Below are 15,056 nucleotides of genomic sequence, written 5' to 3' on the forward strand. Positions count from 1 at the left end.
AAATAATTCATTAAAATGCTAAGAATATGATACAGTGTTAGCGTTAATCAAACAAATAATTACAAAATAAGATAATTCGTAATATCGGGTATTTTCTGCAGCCTACATTAATTTTGTCATTTGTAGTTTCTATGGGGAACACTAACAGTGTGACACCCAGAAGATTTAAGAGCTGTTTACTTTCTCCAACAGGTCAATTTCTGACTGAATCACGTTAAATGGAGCTCCAGGAAAAAGTACCCGTATCGATATTTACAGAAGTAGACAAGGACGTCTTTCTCCGAGAGATTTATCCAAAGGTAAGATAAATCTGAGACGTGACGAGGGTTGGTGTTAATGGCTGCAAGGAAATGTGAGTGAAACGGCAGCAGACAGCCGCTTATAGCTGCACTGCTGTATTGCTTATTATCCCGCTTATGCAGAAAAACTTTTGCTGTCTTTTGCTTGCAAAATGACCACCAGTTAATTTATGATCAAAACAGCTGTAGGTTACTTTTCTTTCGACCGACTCATCACGTCTTCGACTAATCAAGAACGTCCATTAAATTCTTCCATTTAAAAGTTTAGATTTACTGACATGGTAAATCCACTTGTTTGTTCAGTGTCTTAAATGATTACTCTGTTTTAGTGGTACTACAGAGTACTACTCTCCATGACTAGTAAACTGATCTTCGCAGTCTCCCGCTTCTGTCCGCCATCAGACGGCGCGTGCAGACTGGCACCGGACTGAAGTCTCTCCAGGTTAACTCTCTTCTGATTGTTTTCCAGCGCAGACCAGCCGTCCTGAGAGGCGTCCGTCTCGGACCCTGCCTGGAAAAGTGGACGGTTGATTATCTTGCACAGAAAGGGGGAGACAAGGAAGTGAAGGTTCACGTGTCCACTGTGCCACAGATGGACTTCCTGCACAAAAACTTTGTTTACAAGTGAGCTCTCTCTCACACACACAAGGAAACAAACCAACAAACACACAAATCAGTTTTGCAGAGTTCCTCAGCTACACCTCTCTCTGTTTACAGGACTCTGCCATTCAGTGAATTAGTGAAAAGGGCGTGTGAAAAGAAGCACTCTGACTTCTTCCTGTGTGAGGTAACGGTCATGAAATAAGGACATGTTACATTCCTACATTATGCTACGTGTTTTAATGACACAACCTCCTCGGTCTCCAGGATGAGAGCTACTACCTTCGATCGCTGGGAGAGGACGTGAGAAAGGTAGCAGATGAAGATCAGAGATTTATGTTGTATTATGTTGTCGGTGTGACTCTGCAGAAGCTACCATCAGAACTGTTTGTTGGTCTCACAGGAACCTGCTGATCTGAGCAAACAGTTCCCAGACTTGGCCGAAGATTTTCACATCCCACAGTTCTTCGCAGCAGATCAGTTCTTCTCCAGCGTCTTCCGCATCAGCTCCTGTGGTCTGCAGCTGTGGACGCACTACGACGTGGGTGTTTTCGTGTCTCATTGAATCTATGGTGCTGCAATGTGGCCCTTGAACTCACAGCCTTCTGTCATTCTAAACATTTTTCAGTTTTGCTCTCCTGTTAATGTGTGAGGATCTGCACAGGTGAAAGTTCTTCCCCTTATAGGAAACTTTCTAAGCTGCAGTAAGTTCACCCTCTTCTTCATTCCTTCAGGTGATGGATAACCTGCTGGCTCAGGTGACGGGGACAAAGAGAGTGGTTCTCTACGGCCCCCAGGATGCATTGCACCTCTACCTGTCAGGCGAGTGGCTGTTAGCGGGAATTCTCTGCATCAGCCTCGTGCACTTTCATATTACATCTCACATCGATGTCATTTGATTGGAGCAACATGTGTTTTTGCAATAGCTTGGTATGACATTCTAATGCTTCTTTTCATTTAAATTCAACCCATCAGGTGATAAATCAGAAGTCCTGGACATCGACTCCCCGGACCTCGAACGCTTTCCTGATTTTGTGAAGGCAAAGAGATACGAGTGTGTGCTGGAGCCAGGAGATCTCCTTTTTATCCCTGGTAAGACAAACATGTCCACATTAGTCTTCCTACAGCACATCCTGCTGATGTTCCATCATACAACCACAATTCTGGAACAAATTCTGAATTCGATGCCAGCAACACACTTCAAACCCGCTGATCAATAAAAGACGGAAATTTGTGTGCTGCTCAAAATACATGAAACAATCCACAGGTAAAGAGGTTTACTGGTTAACAGGTGAGAGTGTCAACACTGAGTGTGAAAGGAGCATCCTTGAAAGGCTCTTGGCAAACACACGACTGTATAAAGGATATCACAACATGGACTCAGGAACACTTTGTAAAACAGGTTGGGAAACACAGTTCATTTACAAATGACTGCATTCTGTTTTTATTTTACACAACATCCCAGCTGTTTAGGACTCAGGATGGTGACATTGTGTCATTTTGTCCCATTTAAGTCTCAAACCAGAACTTCAAACTGGATCACAAAAACCCAAGAAGAGCCTTAGTATTAAAGGGATAGTTTGTTTTTTTTGAGGTCCGTACCCACAGAGTGTTACCTACAGTAGATGGTGTCAGCATGTCCTCAGCCCGGAGATGCAGACAGGAGTGCTGCTGTAAGGTCAGTCAGCAGCTCAGTGTGTTTTAGCCACCTAAAAAGAAACAGGAAACCCCGTCATCATTTTAAACATTTGCTTTATTTAGAGAATTTCCACTGCTTTACCTTGTTGTCTGAAACTGGAAGTAATGCGGCGTCCCTGTTCCCCTCAGCGCTGTGGTTCCATAACACTGTGGCGCTGCAGTCTGGTGTGGGCGTGAACGTGTTCTGGCGCCATCTGCCTGCTGACAGCTACGACAAAAAGGACCCGTACGGTAATAAAGACCCTGTGGCTGCGACCCGAGCCCTTCAGGCACTGGAGAGAGCTCTTCACACTCTGGATGAACTCCCGGCTGACTATCGGGACTTTTACGGGCGCCGTATGATCCAGCGCATCCAAAAGCGGACGTGCTGCGACAGTCTGTCAAATGCGATGACACATGAGGACTCTGAAGGCATGTTACCCGGCAGTCAGTTCACCAAACCCGGATGAGGGTCCAGAGAAATGTGGAGGAGCAGGTAAAACAGCTGTGATGGACTGTGAAATGTTAAGCTTTTCTTTCTTCATCTGAGTTTCATCTCGGAAGTTAAATTTGATTTGTGTCTTAGGATTTTATCTCATGCATTGCATAAAGACGACATCTTTTTGGATGCATTATGAAGACTCAAACCGTGTTGATGCAGTGACAGTTTCAGTCACAGCAACACTCCGGACTTTTTGTTTTATCGTAGGCTTGTTAAAAAGACATTTCTGCACAATTACTATCACTCACAGCTTGGTGCAAACCAGGTGTTATATACCTGTGTTATTACAAGTCCATCAAAATCAAACATGTTGTGGAAACTTTTTTACATGCTGTTAGCTGTTATCTGACTTCATCAAGCTTCTGTGTACAGTCAAACTGCCTTCCAGGAGAAACAGACAAATCACACTAAGTTAAAGGAATGTAACTTTCCAGTTAGCTTTTCTGCACTCTGTGAGCCTCATTTTCTTAGAAAACCCCACGCTCAGATCCCTTCGGTGTGTTAAAAGAAAGTGCACATCAGTCCTTCTTATTGGTACGTTAAGGTTGGTGATCTCATGTAACCGCTGCACAAAAGTGCACTCAGCCAGTGTGTCCAACACGTTAGGAGAGCTCAGGCTAACACCGAAGTCAGCCTACAGTTCACCTCCATGTTATTCTTTATGACGCGCAGAGAGAAATGTCATCCAGCAAACAAAAATGGTGTTAAATTGACATCATTTGACATTTGACAAAGCTGAATCTAAAATACCTTCTAAAGGTTTTTTTTCAAGGTGAAGCTTCTTAAAGGTTTAGAGACACTGAAGACCAGTAACCCACTGAAGATCAAACACTGGATTTTAGTCAATCCTTTTTATCCCGAGTAAATACTTGAATATTAAATACTTGAAAAGATGACTGCAATGTTGCATACCCAGAATTTATCTTTAACTTGTATAATCTCATAACTATCAGCCCACTGCTGCTGTGAAGACAAAAAGATATTCAATAGCGTACATTCAGTTTGTAAATGTGCTATAACAATAGAATCTTTTGTGTTAAAATGAAGAAAATGTGGGACAATGCGTAAATATCCTGTTACAACATGAAAAGGTTCATTAAAACTTTTTTCAACTCATCACTGAGCAAATATTTTGTATCACGTGGCAGCAACGTGCTACTTTACTAACAGATTGAAATGTCCAAAAAATGTGGAAAAAACCTCAAATATCAACACGACAGCAACTCGCGTCAACTTACTTGCATGTTCCCAAACTACAGTTTCAAAGGTCAAAAGCAACTCGTCGCGTGGGGCCTCCCTCACGGCCCCGATGAACATAAAGCAGAGCATGCTGGGAAACGACGTGGCGTCATGAGTGCACACGTGCGCGCACAATACTGTTTCAACTTTTATTGCACAAAGATTACAGTTTGTTACGTTTCCTTACAAACATTTTAAAGCTTTGTAAACAGTGAAGCAGCATCTCCCCAGTGTGCTGAGCATCCATCTCCCGCTAACACAGCTTTGAGTCCCCGTCGTCACATTTCTTCAGTACGTCTCAGCATTTACACGTGTGCACAAGAGCCAACCAGTGACTGACTAAATGAAGCAGAAAGAAGCTCGGAGATACGACCTCTGATCTTAGCAGCGGGGCTGCGGGTCGAACCGTTCGACGACCAGTCATCTGCATCAGGCTGCTGGCTACATGAAGTTACTACAACTGACGGATGGTGTGATGATTACTTTGTGTTGGGAGGCGGCGCTCCGTGAAAACTGAGCGATCCTTCTGTCTGCAAACAGGTTGTCCTCAAACAAACACACCCAAACATTTACATTTCTTAAAACAGTTTGGCTTTGGATGCAAAGTGGGGAAAAGTTCAGACGAAGAAAATACACTTCATTTTGCTCTTTCGTTCACAGCACACACACACAAAGCGCTCCCGTCCTCTCGGCGGCGAGGGTTAGCAGTCTCGGGATGTGGACACTGGTGCTGTTCGCTGCTCTTCACTGGAACTTCTCTGTCCTCTGAGCGAGCAAGGCAAGACGAATCTCGACGAGAGGCAGCAGAAAGAGGGCAGTCTGCCCTGGTCAACAGCACGTCTTCAGTCCCGGGACCCTCCATGTGGCCCACTTTCTGCCCCTTTTAGCAGAGCAGAGCAGAGGCTCAACCAAAGTCACGAGGTACGCAAACACCCGCTCCCCCACTTCATGTACTTTCTGGGTGTGCGCATGAAGGAGTCTCAACATACAGAAGATAGATAAAGAAATGGCACAATGCTTGTTGGTGTTTCTATTCTGTGGATATCATAACTAAGCGTCTTCATTTTTTTTTTTTGTTCTTTTTCTTGTGGTTGTTGCTATCAGGCAGATGGAAGAGAAACCCAAAAATGCAGGATGACTCGTTTCCAAGTGATCGGCCGGTTTTGGTGTGTGTGTGGGTGTGTGCGTTTCTATGGAGTCTGTGCCATGCCACGACTAGACTTCATCTTCTCCAGTCTTTTAGAGAGGTGGCTGTTGTTGGACTCGAGCTCGTCGACCTTGTCCAGCGCTGATCGCAGCTGTGGCGGGAGAGAGAATAAGCAGGAGTGTAAAGAGAGTCTGTTAGACATACGGCTGGTCAGCGTGAAACAAAACTCTACCTCTCTCTGCAGTTTGCGTTTCTCTGCCTTCAGATCGTCCTCCACTTTCTCTGCGTTCTCTGCCGCGGACTTGTAGCGCGCCACCTGGCCTTCGAGTCGGCTCACCTGGAAACCAAAAAATAAACACATAAATAAATACACAACTTTTTAAAGTGAGAATCTTGTTGCGTTTTTAGGATTTCTCATCTTACGTTTTGTTCCAAAGCGGTGACTTCTTGCTCCGCCTTCACGAGTTTGAACTTCAAATCACTTATTTGTCTGTTTGAATCTCCTGGAAAGATTTAGCAAACATTAGAGCAACTGAGCGATAAAGTGGCGCCCGAAGGTCTCTTTTCAAACTTATGGAAACTTACTCTGCAGCTCTATGATGTTGGAATCGGTGCCGTTTTGAAGAATTTCACCATCTGGGCTTGAAGTGTTCTCGGTGCCGTTCCTCTGCGTCTTCTGCTCCAGCTGGGCCTTCAGTTTCTTTACCTGTAGATGAGGCCGTAACACGTCAGACTCTTCATATGACACCTGACATCCACAAGTTCTCAGGTGAGAGAAACTGATGTGCATTTACTTTGACATTGCCCGATCGTGAAGTCTTTCTTTATACTGGAGATTATACTTGGAGAACGCAGTTTAATCAGATAAATATTACCGACAGCCACATCACCATCTCGGATACGAGATGAAGCACCGACCCACCTGCTCTATCATCCTTTCACGCTCATCCACCAGTTTCCTCAGGCGAATCTCTACAAGACAAAACACGTGTGTGAGAAGACGACAAGAACGTCTCATCGGACATCATTAATTCAAATCATCACAAGGCCACAGGTACAACACAACAATCGTAACTGCTGCGGTGCATCTTTAAAAATGAAAAGTAAGTGTGAACATACCAGGGACGGGAGGTGCCAAGGAGATGGTGGGAGAGGGGCTGGGTCAGGGTGGGAGGCTGATGCATGCAACAGAGCAGGCATCCCGTGGGATAGTGGTGATGGAACGGAGTGTGAGGGGGGGGAGGTTAGCATGCACGAACTGTGGAGAAGAGGGTCAATGCAAGAGCACACGGCTGGCAGGACGACATTCACACTCTGTGACCACACAGTGAGATCACAACGTTCAAGTTCAAAGGAAACCGACTGCTTCTCATATGACACTCGAGAAATGATGTTACAAAAATGCATGTAGATCAACATGTCAAATTGGAAACAGCAGGGTATTTATTTGCATTTCGGTGTGGATGCAGCACATTCATCTTTTTCATTAAGTGCAACAGAACACACAGATTTATCAAACATTTTCTGTGCTTTTAAATCCTTGTAGATGGAAATGTCTTTAAGTCAAACAACAGCAGAGCCCAAACACGGTCTCTATGCATTTTTCATTTTAACCATCAACATTACAGCAAGAACGCGTAAAAGCATGTGAAATAATTAGCCAGGGTCTTAATGTGAATTAGCAGTTAACATTTGTGTTTTAATCGTACAGCAATGAATTTAATACGTGAACGATTTCCTGTAATTGTAAAAAAATGTTGTGTGATGCAGCTGCAGAGCAATAACATCCATGACACATTAACAAACAGCATGATAAAGGTGCCTCAGTGACTAAACATATCAGGTGCAGTATTGTCTAATGGTAAAACCCACTGTGACCAAGCAGTTTTATGACCTCAATGAAAACTTGGACTGTTTTTATGACTTAATTAGAATTAGAATATAAATACTTACACCAATATTCATTTGGGAAGGAATCAAAGTGCTGTGAGGTTCTGCACATATTTACCACTTTGTAAACAGCTAAGCAAAGAGTAGTGAAGGGCAGATGAAATGATATCTGTACAATACACCACCTACAGGCTAAGACATCTTACACTCCTCTTTGCCCTTGGCTTTGCCTTTCTTGGTGTTCTTCTTCACATCTTTCCTTGTCTGCGGTGGCTCTTTATTGTCGGCCACTTGGTCTGCACTCTTTGGTAAAACCAAAGCTTCACCCTGAAACTCCTGCTTAATAGCATCTACTCCTTCCTCTATGGGTGAAGACTCTGCCTGGTGAATGTTCTCTGCAACAACACCCAACTCTCCAGCAATCAAAACCTTTTCTTCCACTGTAATGGGCTCATTTGCTACAACTATTTCTTCCACAGCTGTGCTTTTCTGCTTTTCACACATATTTTCAGACATGGCTTCCACAAGAGTACTCGTATCTGACTCTGGATCTACCGTATCTGCCTGGTTACCCCCATCGTCACACTTCCTGTCACTGCTTTCAGCTCGCTCGCCTTGTGTGTTTTCATTCGACTCAGTGTTACTTTGGCAAAGCCCTGAGCTGCCATGCTGGCTTTCATCTGACATGACTTCAACTCCCTCATCAACTTCTTCTTGTGCTAGATTCTCAGGGACACTTGGGGCAATTGCCACATCCATGTCCATGTCATCAAAATCAAAAGACTGCCCTTCGTCTTCACCGTCCTCTTCGTCACTGTCCTGCAGTCTGGGTTGAGATGAATCACTGTTGTCTTCATTGGGTTCATGTGATTCATGCGATTGCTCTTCCAAAGGACAAAGATGTGTCTCACTTGGCAGATCGTTTTGAGTGTTTTTCAGTTCTGGATCATCTGCAGCAGCTGATTCTTCTGTACTGTGGTGCTGCGCGATACAACACCCAGTTTCAGTAGATTCTGCTGGAGAGTCTGTATTTAACATGTCAATGGTGAGGACCTCTTCTGTTTCAGAGGCCACTTCAGCAGCTGATTCATCGATGTGATCCTCACACTGTGATGTCAGGCTTTCTGCGTCATCCTGTTTGGCCTGTGCTACTGTCTCCACGCTCTTTTCAGCGTCAAATGCATCAGTGTCTTTGGTTAATGAAGCACTGTCACAACTGTCACTTTTTTCTTCATGTGAGGAGCTGTCTGGTTCAACTAAACCTTCAGGTTCCCTCAAGTCTTCACTCTGCTCCCCATTTTCTGTTCTGTCGGGTTTTAGCTCTGAATTATCCCCATCATGACTGACAGAAATGTCGATGGCAGGAAAGGATTCTTGTTCTGTCTCTGGCTCCTCACCATCTTTGATGGTCTCACTTGCCTCCTCTGGACCTTTACCAGAGTTCACGGCTGTGGACGGCTCCGACGGCAGCTCTGAACCAGCCAAGCTCTTCAGACCATCAGTGAAACCATCGGTTGAAGACACAGACGTGTCATCCTTACTCTCAGATCTGGATTCAGATGCATCGGTAGCATCATTGCATGGAACATGTGATTCCGCATCGGTGTCTTCCTTGACGCTTGTTTCAAAGGCGTTTTCGTGGTCATTAGTTGGGCATTCAGATTTCATGTCATCATGAGACCCAACTTCATCTGCTGACTCATCAGCATCTGTATGGATGACGTTTGCATTAGTTGAGATGTCTGTTTCATGTTCAGAGTTACTGACAGTGGACGTACACACTTCGTCAAGACCATCAGTGTTCTCGGTACTCGTGTAGTTGCCAATGAGATCCGGAGTGCTGAGGTCGACCTCTGGAACAGGACCTGTTACAGGACCTGTTACAGATTCCACTTCTTCTGCTTTCTCAGTTTCCAAACTTTGTTCCTCTTCTTGCTCGTCCTTTTCAGGATCTCTTCTGGGCTCCTCGTGAGTTTCAACAACAGCAAAGGTTTCAGTGGGTGTCACCGCCTCTCCTGCTTCGACTGTCTCAGTTTCCAAAGTTTGTTCCTTGTTCTGCTCAGCCATAACATGATCTGCTCTTATTTCTTTGAGTGATTCAATTTGAGAAAAGGTTTCAGTGTTTTTCACAGCTGCTGCTTTTTCTGTTTCCAAAGTTTGTTCCTCGTCATGCTCCTCTGTAACGTGGTCCAATGTTGATTCTTGGAGAGTTTCACTGTGAGAAAAGTTTTCAGCGGGTTTTCCTGCTTCTACTCCATCGACCTCCTCCGTCTCTGGCCTGTCCTGCTCATTTTGATCCACTCTTGGCTCTTTGAGGGTTTCACTGACAGAACCCTCAATGTCATGTTCTGTTGTTAGCACATTATCTTTCTCCTTTTTTTTCCGTTTTTCCCTTCTCTTTAATCGCTTCATCTTTCTGTTGTGCTCCTCCTTTCTTTTTGCCTCTCCTTTTCTTCTTCTTCTTTTTGCCTGAAGCAGTGGCACCCTGAGGCTGAGATATACTCTGCATTTCCTCTGTGTCCTCGTCGTTCTCCGCCTCCTCTGCATTATCAGGCGCTTGCTGAGGTTTGGTGTTTGATTCCGCCTCTTCTGCATTATCAGGCGCTTGCTGAGGTTTGGTGTTTGATTCCGCCTCCTCTGCATTATCAGGCGCTTGCTGAGGTTTGGTGTTTGATTCCGCCTCCTCTGCATTATCAGGCGCTTGCTGAGGTTTGGTGTTTGATGCCGCTGGGACGGACTCTCCAGGCAAACTTTCTTTAGAAAATTCCTGTGCAACTTTTTGCTGGGGACACGAGTCTGATTTTCTCAAATGACTTTCCTCAACGTCTTCCTGTTTGTTGTTACACGACTCTCTGTTGTCATCACTTTGTGTCTCCACGCTACTGCTTTTGTTTTCTGTCTCCTCTAAATCTGGGTTACTGAACTCTCCTGAATCTCCCCCCTCAGGCTTTTCTTTTTCTCCAGTATTTTCCTCAGAACTTGTTACAATCTCTTGAAGCTCAGAGCTGCAGATGACTGCATCTTTGGCTTCTGTGAGTGAACATTTATTAATGTCAACATTTAAGTCCGTGCTGAGGCCACTTGGGGCAACATCGCCTTCTTCTTTGGCCAAGCATGTCTGTTGTTCTTCTGTTGGCTGTTCCTCTCTTTGTGTTTCCAGTGGGGACACACCAGCATAATTACAGATTGTATCAGAGCTCAAGTGATTCTCTTTGGCTTCCTCAAACATTTCTCCATGCTGTTCTGGATCCCCCTCTTCCTCTCCTCTACTTGTCAACTGAGTTTCCTCTGTGTTGCCTGAGAGATCATGAAGAGCATACGGTGATAGAAGGCCAAGAAAATGTCGACTTAAGACATGACTTTCAAAGCTGTATTCTTCAAAGGAAGCGCATCAGCAGAAGTCAAGGTAAGGCAGAACACCTGATTGAGTCAGTGGCCAGAAAGAGAAGCACAAGAAGAGCAAGAAGAAGAAAGGCAGGAGGAACATCGAAATTAAGTTTCTGATCCCCAGAACATCAGTGTGCCAAGAAAAGAAGCCTGAAGCCAGAGACTCGAAGGTGTTACAGTCTAATAATCCAAATAAATGTCCTTTACTCTACTCTAAAAATGACTCTGAAATTCTTTACACCATAAACCCCGGACAGACCCATCAGCATTTACACACCACCACCACCTGCATTAAAACACTGAACTGCAATTTAGAACTAAATACGTATTAGCTGAAAGGATGAAAAAGGTGCGAAAAAAGAGAAACACAATAAAAGCCACAACATTAGTGATGATGACAAAGTGTGAGTTTTTAAGCGAGCTGCTGCTTAAAGGATAAGGCTGCTGTTTCTATTCATGTTTCCATGTATTGTCCAAATTCCATGAAAAGAACAAAACTGTCGTCTGTAGTGCAGACAGTTTTTACGTCTGAAAAAATCTGTCCTAAAACAAGAACAAACCTTACTCAAACAGAAATTAAAAATCTGTTTTGGGGGGATGTTTTCAGCTGCAAATTAGTACACATTTAGTGAACTAGTGAGTATCTGCAAAGGGAGTGGGAATACCGATGGCGTTCAAAATCTGACAACCTAACACCTGACTAACCCACTAAATACTACTAATAAATACTATTATATTAAAATAATCTATGTTGGTGGTGAGTGGGGGTTTGCTGGTGACAAAAGATGCCACCATACAGAGCAGCCAGTAGCAAAATCCAATAGCAATGGCTGGGTTTCAACCAGTAGAGGGCAGTCGCTATTCATATTTATGACACAATATGTAGTAGAAGGATCAGCACTCTGAGTGCTCTGAGGACTTCTCGTTGACCTGGTAGTGAGATTTTCTTGCCACCTTCAGCTCCCAGGTACAAGCAGGAAATTTCAGTCTCTGCAGCTTATCACCAGACTTATCCTTTCAGGTCAGCGCAAATCAAAGTTAAAACGACACACAGCAGCACAACACAGAGGACTGTAGAATTCACTCCAAAACTACGAAAGTCTGCAGACATTTTACGCCAAGCCATGCGGAAAGAAGTTTTTGCTCCACAACGTGGTTTACCGAGCATGCTGTTGCCCTCCGTTGGGGGGGTCTGTGGACCTGCGGCCGACTGGGAGGCGGCGTCGGCACTGGAGGACCCGTCACCTTCTGTCTCACCAACGTCTCCGTTGATGTTTAGGTCAGGTCCCAAGACTATCCCGTGTTTCTAGACAAAATAAAAAGTTAAAGATTACACACCTTAGAAACAACCTGCAACAGAAAGGCTGTTTATCTGGTTGTATATCTGCACTTATAATCTGTATATCTGGTATTGTTGAAAACTAACTCCTCTATTTTGCAATATGCCTGCACTTGTAATTACTTCTCTTCAGTACAACAGGGTCCACTTTTATTTTTAAGCTTTAGTTAGGGTTACAGTAACATGCAAAACTTTATTTTCACACAGTTTCAAACTTGTTTTCCAAAATGGCCCCGAGCAGGCTGAAACAAGCATCCACACACTGACGACCGAGTACCTTCAGAATGTCTTTGAGCTTCACCACCTCTTCTCTGAGCTCATCTCGCTCAATTCGGATTGCATCTGTGTACTCTTTCTGTCGCTCTAAGGCCTGAGCCGAGCCGAGTCGAGCCGAGCCGAGCGTGAAACAAAGTGACCGAGACGTGAGAGGAAGTGAAAGCAAAAGTTGGCATTCAATTTCATGCAAAGGAGAAACTGAATTTATGTCAGTAAAAGCTCATTAAAACACAAAACTGCTGGCTCATCGGCTGTACCCCAATTTTTTTATCCTTCCACTCCACCGTCTCCTGCAGGTCAGATATTTCTCTAACAAAACCCTCCTGCTTCATACGCAGCTGACGGATCTCCTAAACAGCAGGAAAAGGACATAAAGTTTGATGTAGTGAGAGAAAGAGAAAAGTAGTACATGCATACGTGTGAAAAGAGAGGAAAGCTGTGAAACAGAACATTCAGCCTTTCTAAGAGACAAGCAGAGTGATCGTCAGCTGCTAATCCAAAGGAGGCTCCACGTCCGCATCCCGTTTCACAGGGCGAATACTCACATTTAGCAGCTCCTCGCTTTGTTTTAGCGTCTCTTTCATCTCGTTGAACTGGAACTGAAGCACACTGTGGGCATGTTTCTCTCGTTCCAATTCCTGTCAGGGGCAAGAGACAGTTTGACAACAAATAACGCCTTTGTTTTGTTTCTTTTCAACATCTATCTCATACAGATCAGTGTGTTATGTGTATCAAAGCCCCCACTGGGCAGATATGTTGCATGAATAATGGAGACACTTTTATGGAATCAAAAACTTTTGAAAACTTGATGCGTTCAAAGGCTGCGATGATAATGTAACTACAGTTAGCAGCTTCTGTTAACTGTGACCAATTATCTGCCTCAAACAAATTTCAAGCCTCTCCGTGTTTATTTTCATCCTGACGACTTTGTGGGAGGCAGAACACTAATTTAAAAAGCTGACGCACTGATGCTACAACCATTAAAGGGTAACTTCGTACATTTTGGGTGGTTTAGGCGTGTGCAGAGTGCTTTGAGCCACACAGACATACAGGTGACACTTCAAATACCAGACTGAAACCATTCAGGATTGCTGAAATTTCTAAATCGACTTTAATTTTCAAACAAATCACGTGGCTTGACTCAGTAATGTTCGCAGTTTTTAGGACTATCGTTCCGTGTGCCTGCGGTACCTTGACTTTCTCCTCGTATCCTCGCTGCGACTCAGACAGCATCTCCTCCAGCTCCATCAGCGAGTCCTTCAGCGTGTCCACCTGGTACATCAGGTTGTTCTTCTCGTTGTCCAGCTGGGCGTTGGACACCATGGCCTTACGATACTTCTCCTCCACCTCTGCTAGTGCATCCTAATGTCATGATTTATGGAGAATGTAAGAATACAACAGGTGCTGTAGCTTAATTTTTTCATACTTTCCTCAAATCATATGAACAAACTAAATGTCTGCACGCAGCTGGCAGAGACTCCAGACAAAGCAGGAAAGTGTTTGAAGAGTACATATTTTTCCTCTCACTTGTCATGCCATTTATAAATCTGGGTTGCTTGGTGAGAGCAGGAATTATTTTGTTTCGACCGTATCACAGTGCAGAAGGCAACATTCATCTACTCATGGATGAGAGGCTTGTGCTCACTAATGAGATGGAACCGCTAGCCAGCCTCCCGTCCATGCGTAGATGAACGCTTCCCTCTGAGGAAAAAAGTTCCTCACTGAAACTGCTCACAACAAGGTCTGCTGACTATCCCGAGTCAACGGGTCATGATTTCAGGAAAGAGACTTTGCTGTAGAGTTTTTCCATCCGGTTCCATTATATTCAAGAGAAGGACGAAGCAGATAGATAAACAGCACTACACAAGTGAGAGGAGAAAGATGCGGTTTTCATGGTGGGGTGAACTGTTCCTGTGAGTAAATAAATGCAGGCTAACACACACACACGGAAATGAAGAAAAAGCTGCAGATGCAACTTTGCCACTTTAGATTTGCAAGTTTACACCCAAGTTCGAAAACATCTGCACAGCGGAAAATGAATGAGAGGTAATCCCACAGAGGACTGCAGTTAAAAAACTGATTGTTAACTTCAATTCAAAAGCATTCAGAGTTATTGGGTTATGGTCTGGTGGTCTGAAGAGGACCTCACTATTCATTGTGTCCTCTGGGTAACACAACAGTGCACTGGTTGCAGGTATAATCACATGTTTGACCTGATGCAACAAGCTGAATAAGTATAAGACAGCAATCGTATTAGCTGATGGCGAGTCTGGAGCTGGGAGTTCTGCCAGGCTCGTACCTTTGCTTCTTTTAGGTTCTGCGTGTACTTGATTTCCACGTCTTGAATCTGATCCTTCAGTTCGTGAATCTCCTGGTGAAGAGTGAAGCAGCAGCAGCAGCAGTGAGCAGAGACGGCACAGCGTGACACAAAAGGAGGCGCAGTGAGTTTGGGTAACGAGAAGAGCGACAGAAGAGTTTGCAGACAGAATGAAAAATGGCCCCACAACAGGGGACTTCACTGAGGAATAGTCATCACGCAAACAAAACTGATCAGGGATCTTTAAGTACACCTTCAGTATGGTTCACACTTAAGATGGGTGAGATGTACATCTGTAAGCATCACCTGGCTCAAACATTCCTACTTCACACACATTTTGGCTGTTTTTCTGGGTGATTTTATCAAAATGAACCAACAACCGT

General features: G+C 44.2%; 2 protein-coding genes across 12 annotated transcripts in view; one reads left to right on the forward strand and one right to left on the reverse strand.

Annotated features, from left to right (window-relative positions):
* Positions 1 to 126: 126 nt before the first annotated feature.
* Positions 127 to 4,195, forward strand: tyw5 (tRNA-yW synthesizing protein 5). Its single transcript, XM_046403770.1, has 8 exons — positions 127 to 299; positions 769 to 923; positions 1,017 to 1,086; positions 1,167 to 1,211; positions 1,303 to 1,440; positions 1,634 to 1,721; positions 1,875 to 1,991; positions 2,727 to 4,195. The coding sequence occupies exons 1-8, from the start codon at positions 219 to 221 to the stop codon at positions 3,044 to 3,046; spliced, it is 1,014 nt and encodes a 337-aa protein (XP_046259726.1). The 5' UTR covers positions 127 to 218; the 3' UTR covers positions 3,047 to 4,195.
* A 257-nt stretch (positions 4,196 to 4,452) lies between these two features.
* The window catches only part of lrrfip1a (leucine rich repeat (in FLII) interacting protein 1a), a 36,116-nt gene continuing 25,512 nt past the window's right edge, over positions 4,453 to 15,056 (reverse strand). For 7 of the 11 annotated variants that reach the window (XM_046403753.1, XM_046403755.1, XM_046403757.1 and 4 more), the window contains 8 exons: positions 14,656 to 14,727; positions 13,548 to 13,718; positions 12,902 to 12,994; positions 12,614 to 12,706; positions 12,358 to 12,450; positions 11,903 to 12,047; positions 9,939 to 10,651; positions 9,717 to 9,890 (listed from right to left, as the gene is read on the reverse strand). In XM_046403753.1, the coding sequence (XP_046259709.1) occupies positions 9,717 to 9,890; positions 9,939 to 10,651; positions 11,903 to 12,047; positions 12,358 to 12,450; positions 12,614 to 12,706; positions 12,902 to 12,994; positions 13,548 to 13,718; positions 14,656 to 14,727 (1,554 nt within the window). Of the gene's footprint in view, positions 5,616 to 5,696; positions 5,802 to 5,887; positions 5,968 to 6,049; positions 6,171 to 6,386; positions 6,437 to 9,716; positions 9,891 to 9,938; positions 10,652 to 11,902; positions 12,048 to 12,357; positions 12,451 to 12,613; positions 12,707 to 12,901; positions 12,995 to 13,547; positions 13,719 to 14,655; positions 14,728 to 15,056 lie in introns of those variants that run through there. The other 4 variants (XM_046403758.1, XM_046403756.1, XM_046403759.1 and 1 more) reach the window with 3 other exon arrangements.

This window comes from Scatophagus argus, chromosome 11 (assembly GCF_020382885.2).
Source record: "Scatophagus argus isolate fScaArg1 chromosome 11, fScaArg1.pri, whole genome shotgun sequence".
Lineage (NCBI taxonomy): Eukaryota > Metazoa > Chordata > Actinopteri > Scatophagidae > Scatophagus > Scatophagus argus.

Coding starts and splice junctions, on each gene's coding strand:
- tyw5 (XM_046403770.1), top strand. CDS start 219: ATGGAGCTCCAGGAAAAAGTACCCGTATCGATATTTACAGAAGTAGAC. Junction 1,087..1,166: donor CTGACTTCTTCCTGTGTGAG/GTAACGGTCATG, acceptor CTCGGTCTCCAG/GATGAGAGCTACTACCTTCG. Junction 1,212..1,302: donor TGGGAGAGGACGTGAGAAAG/GTAGCAGATGAA, acceptor TTGGTCTCACAG/GAACCTGCTGATCTGAGCAA.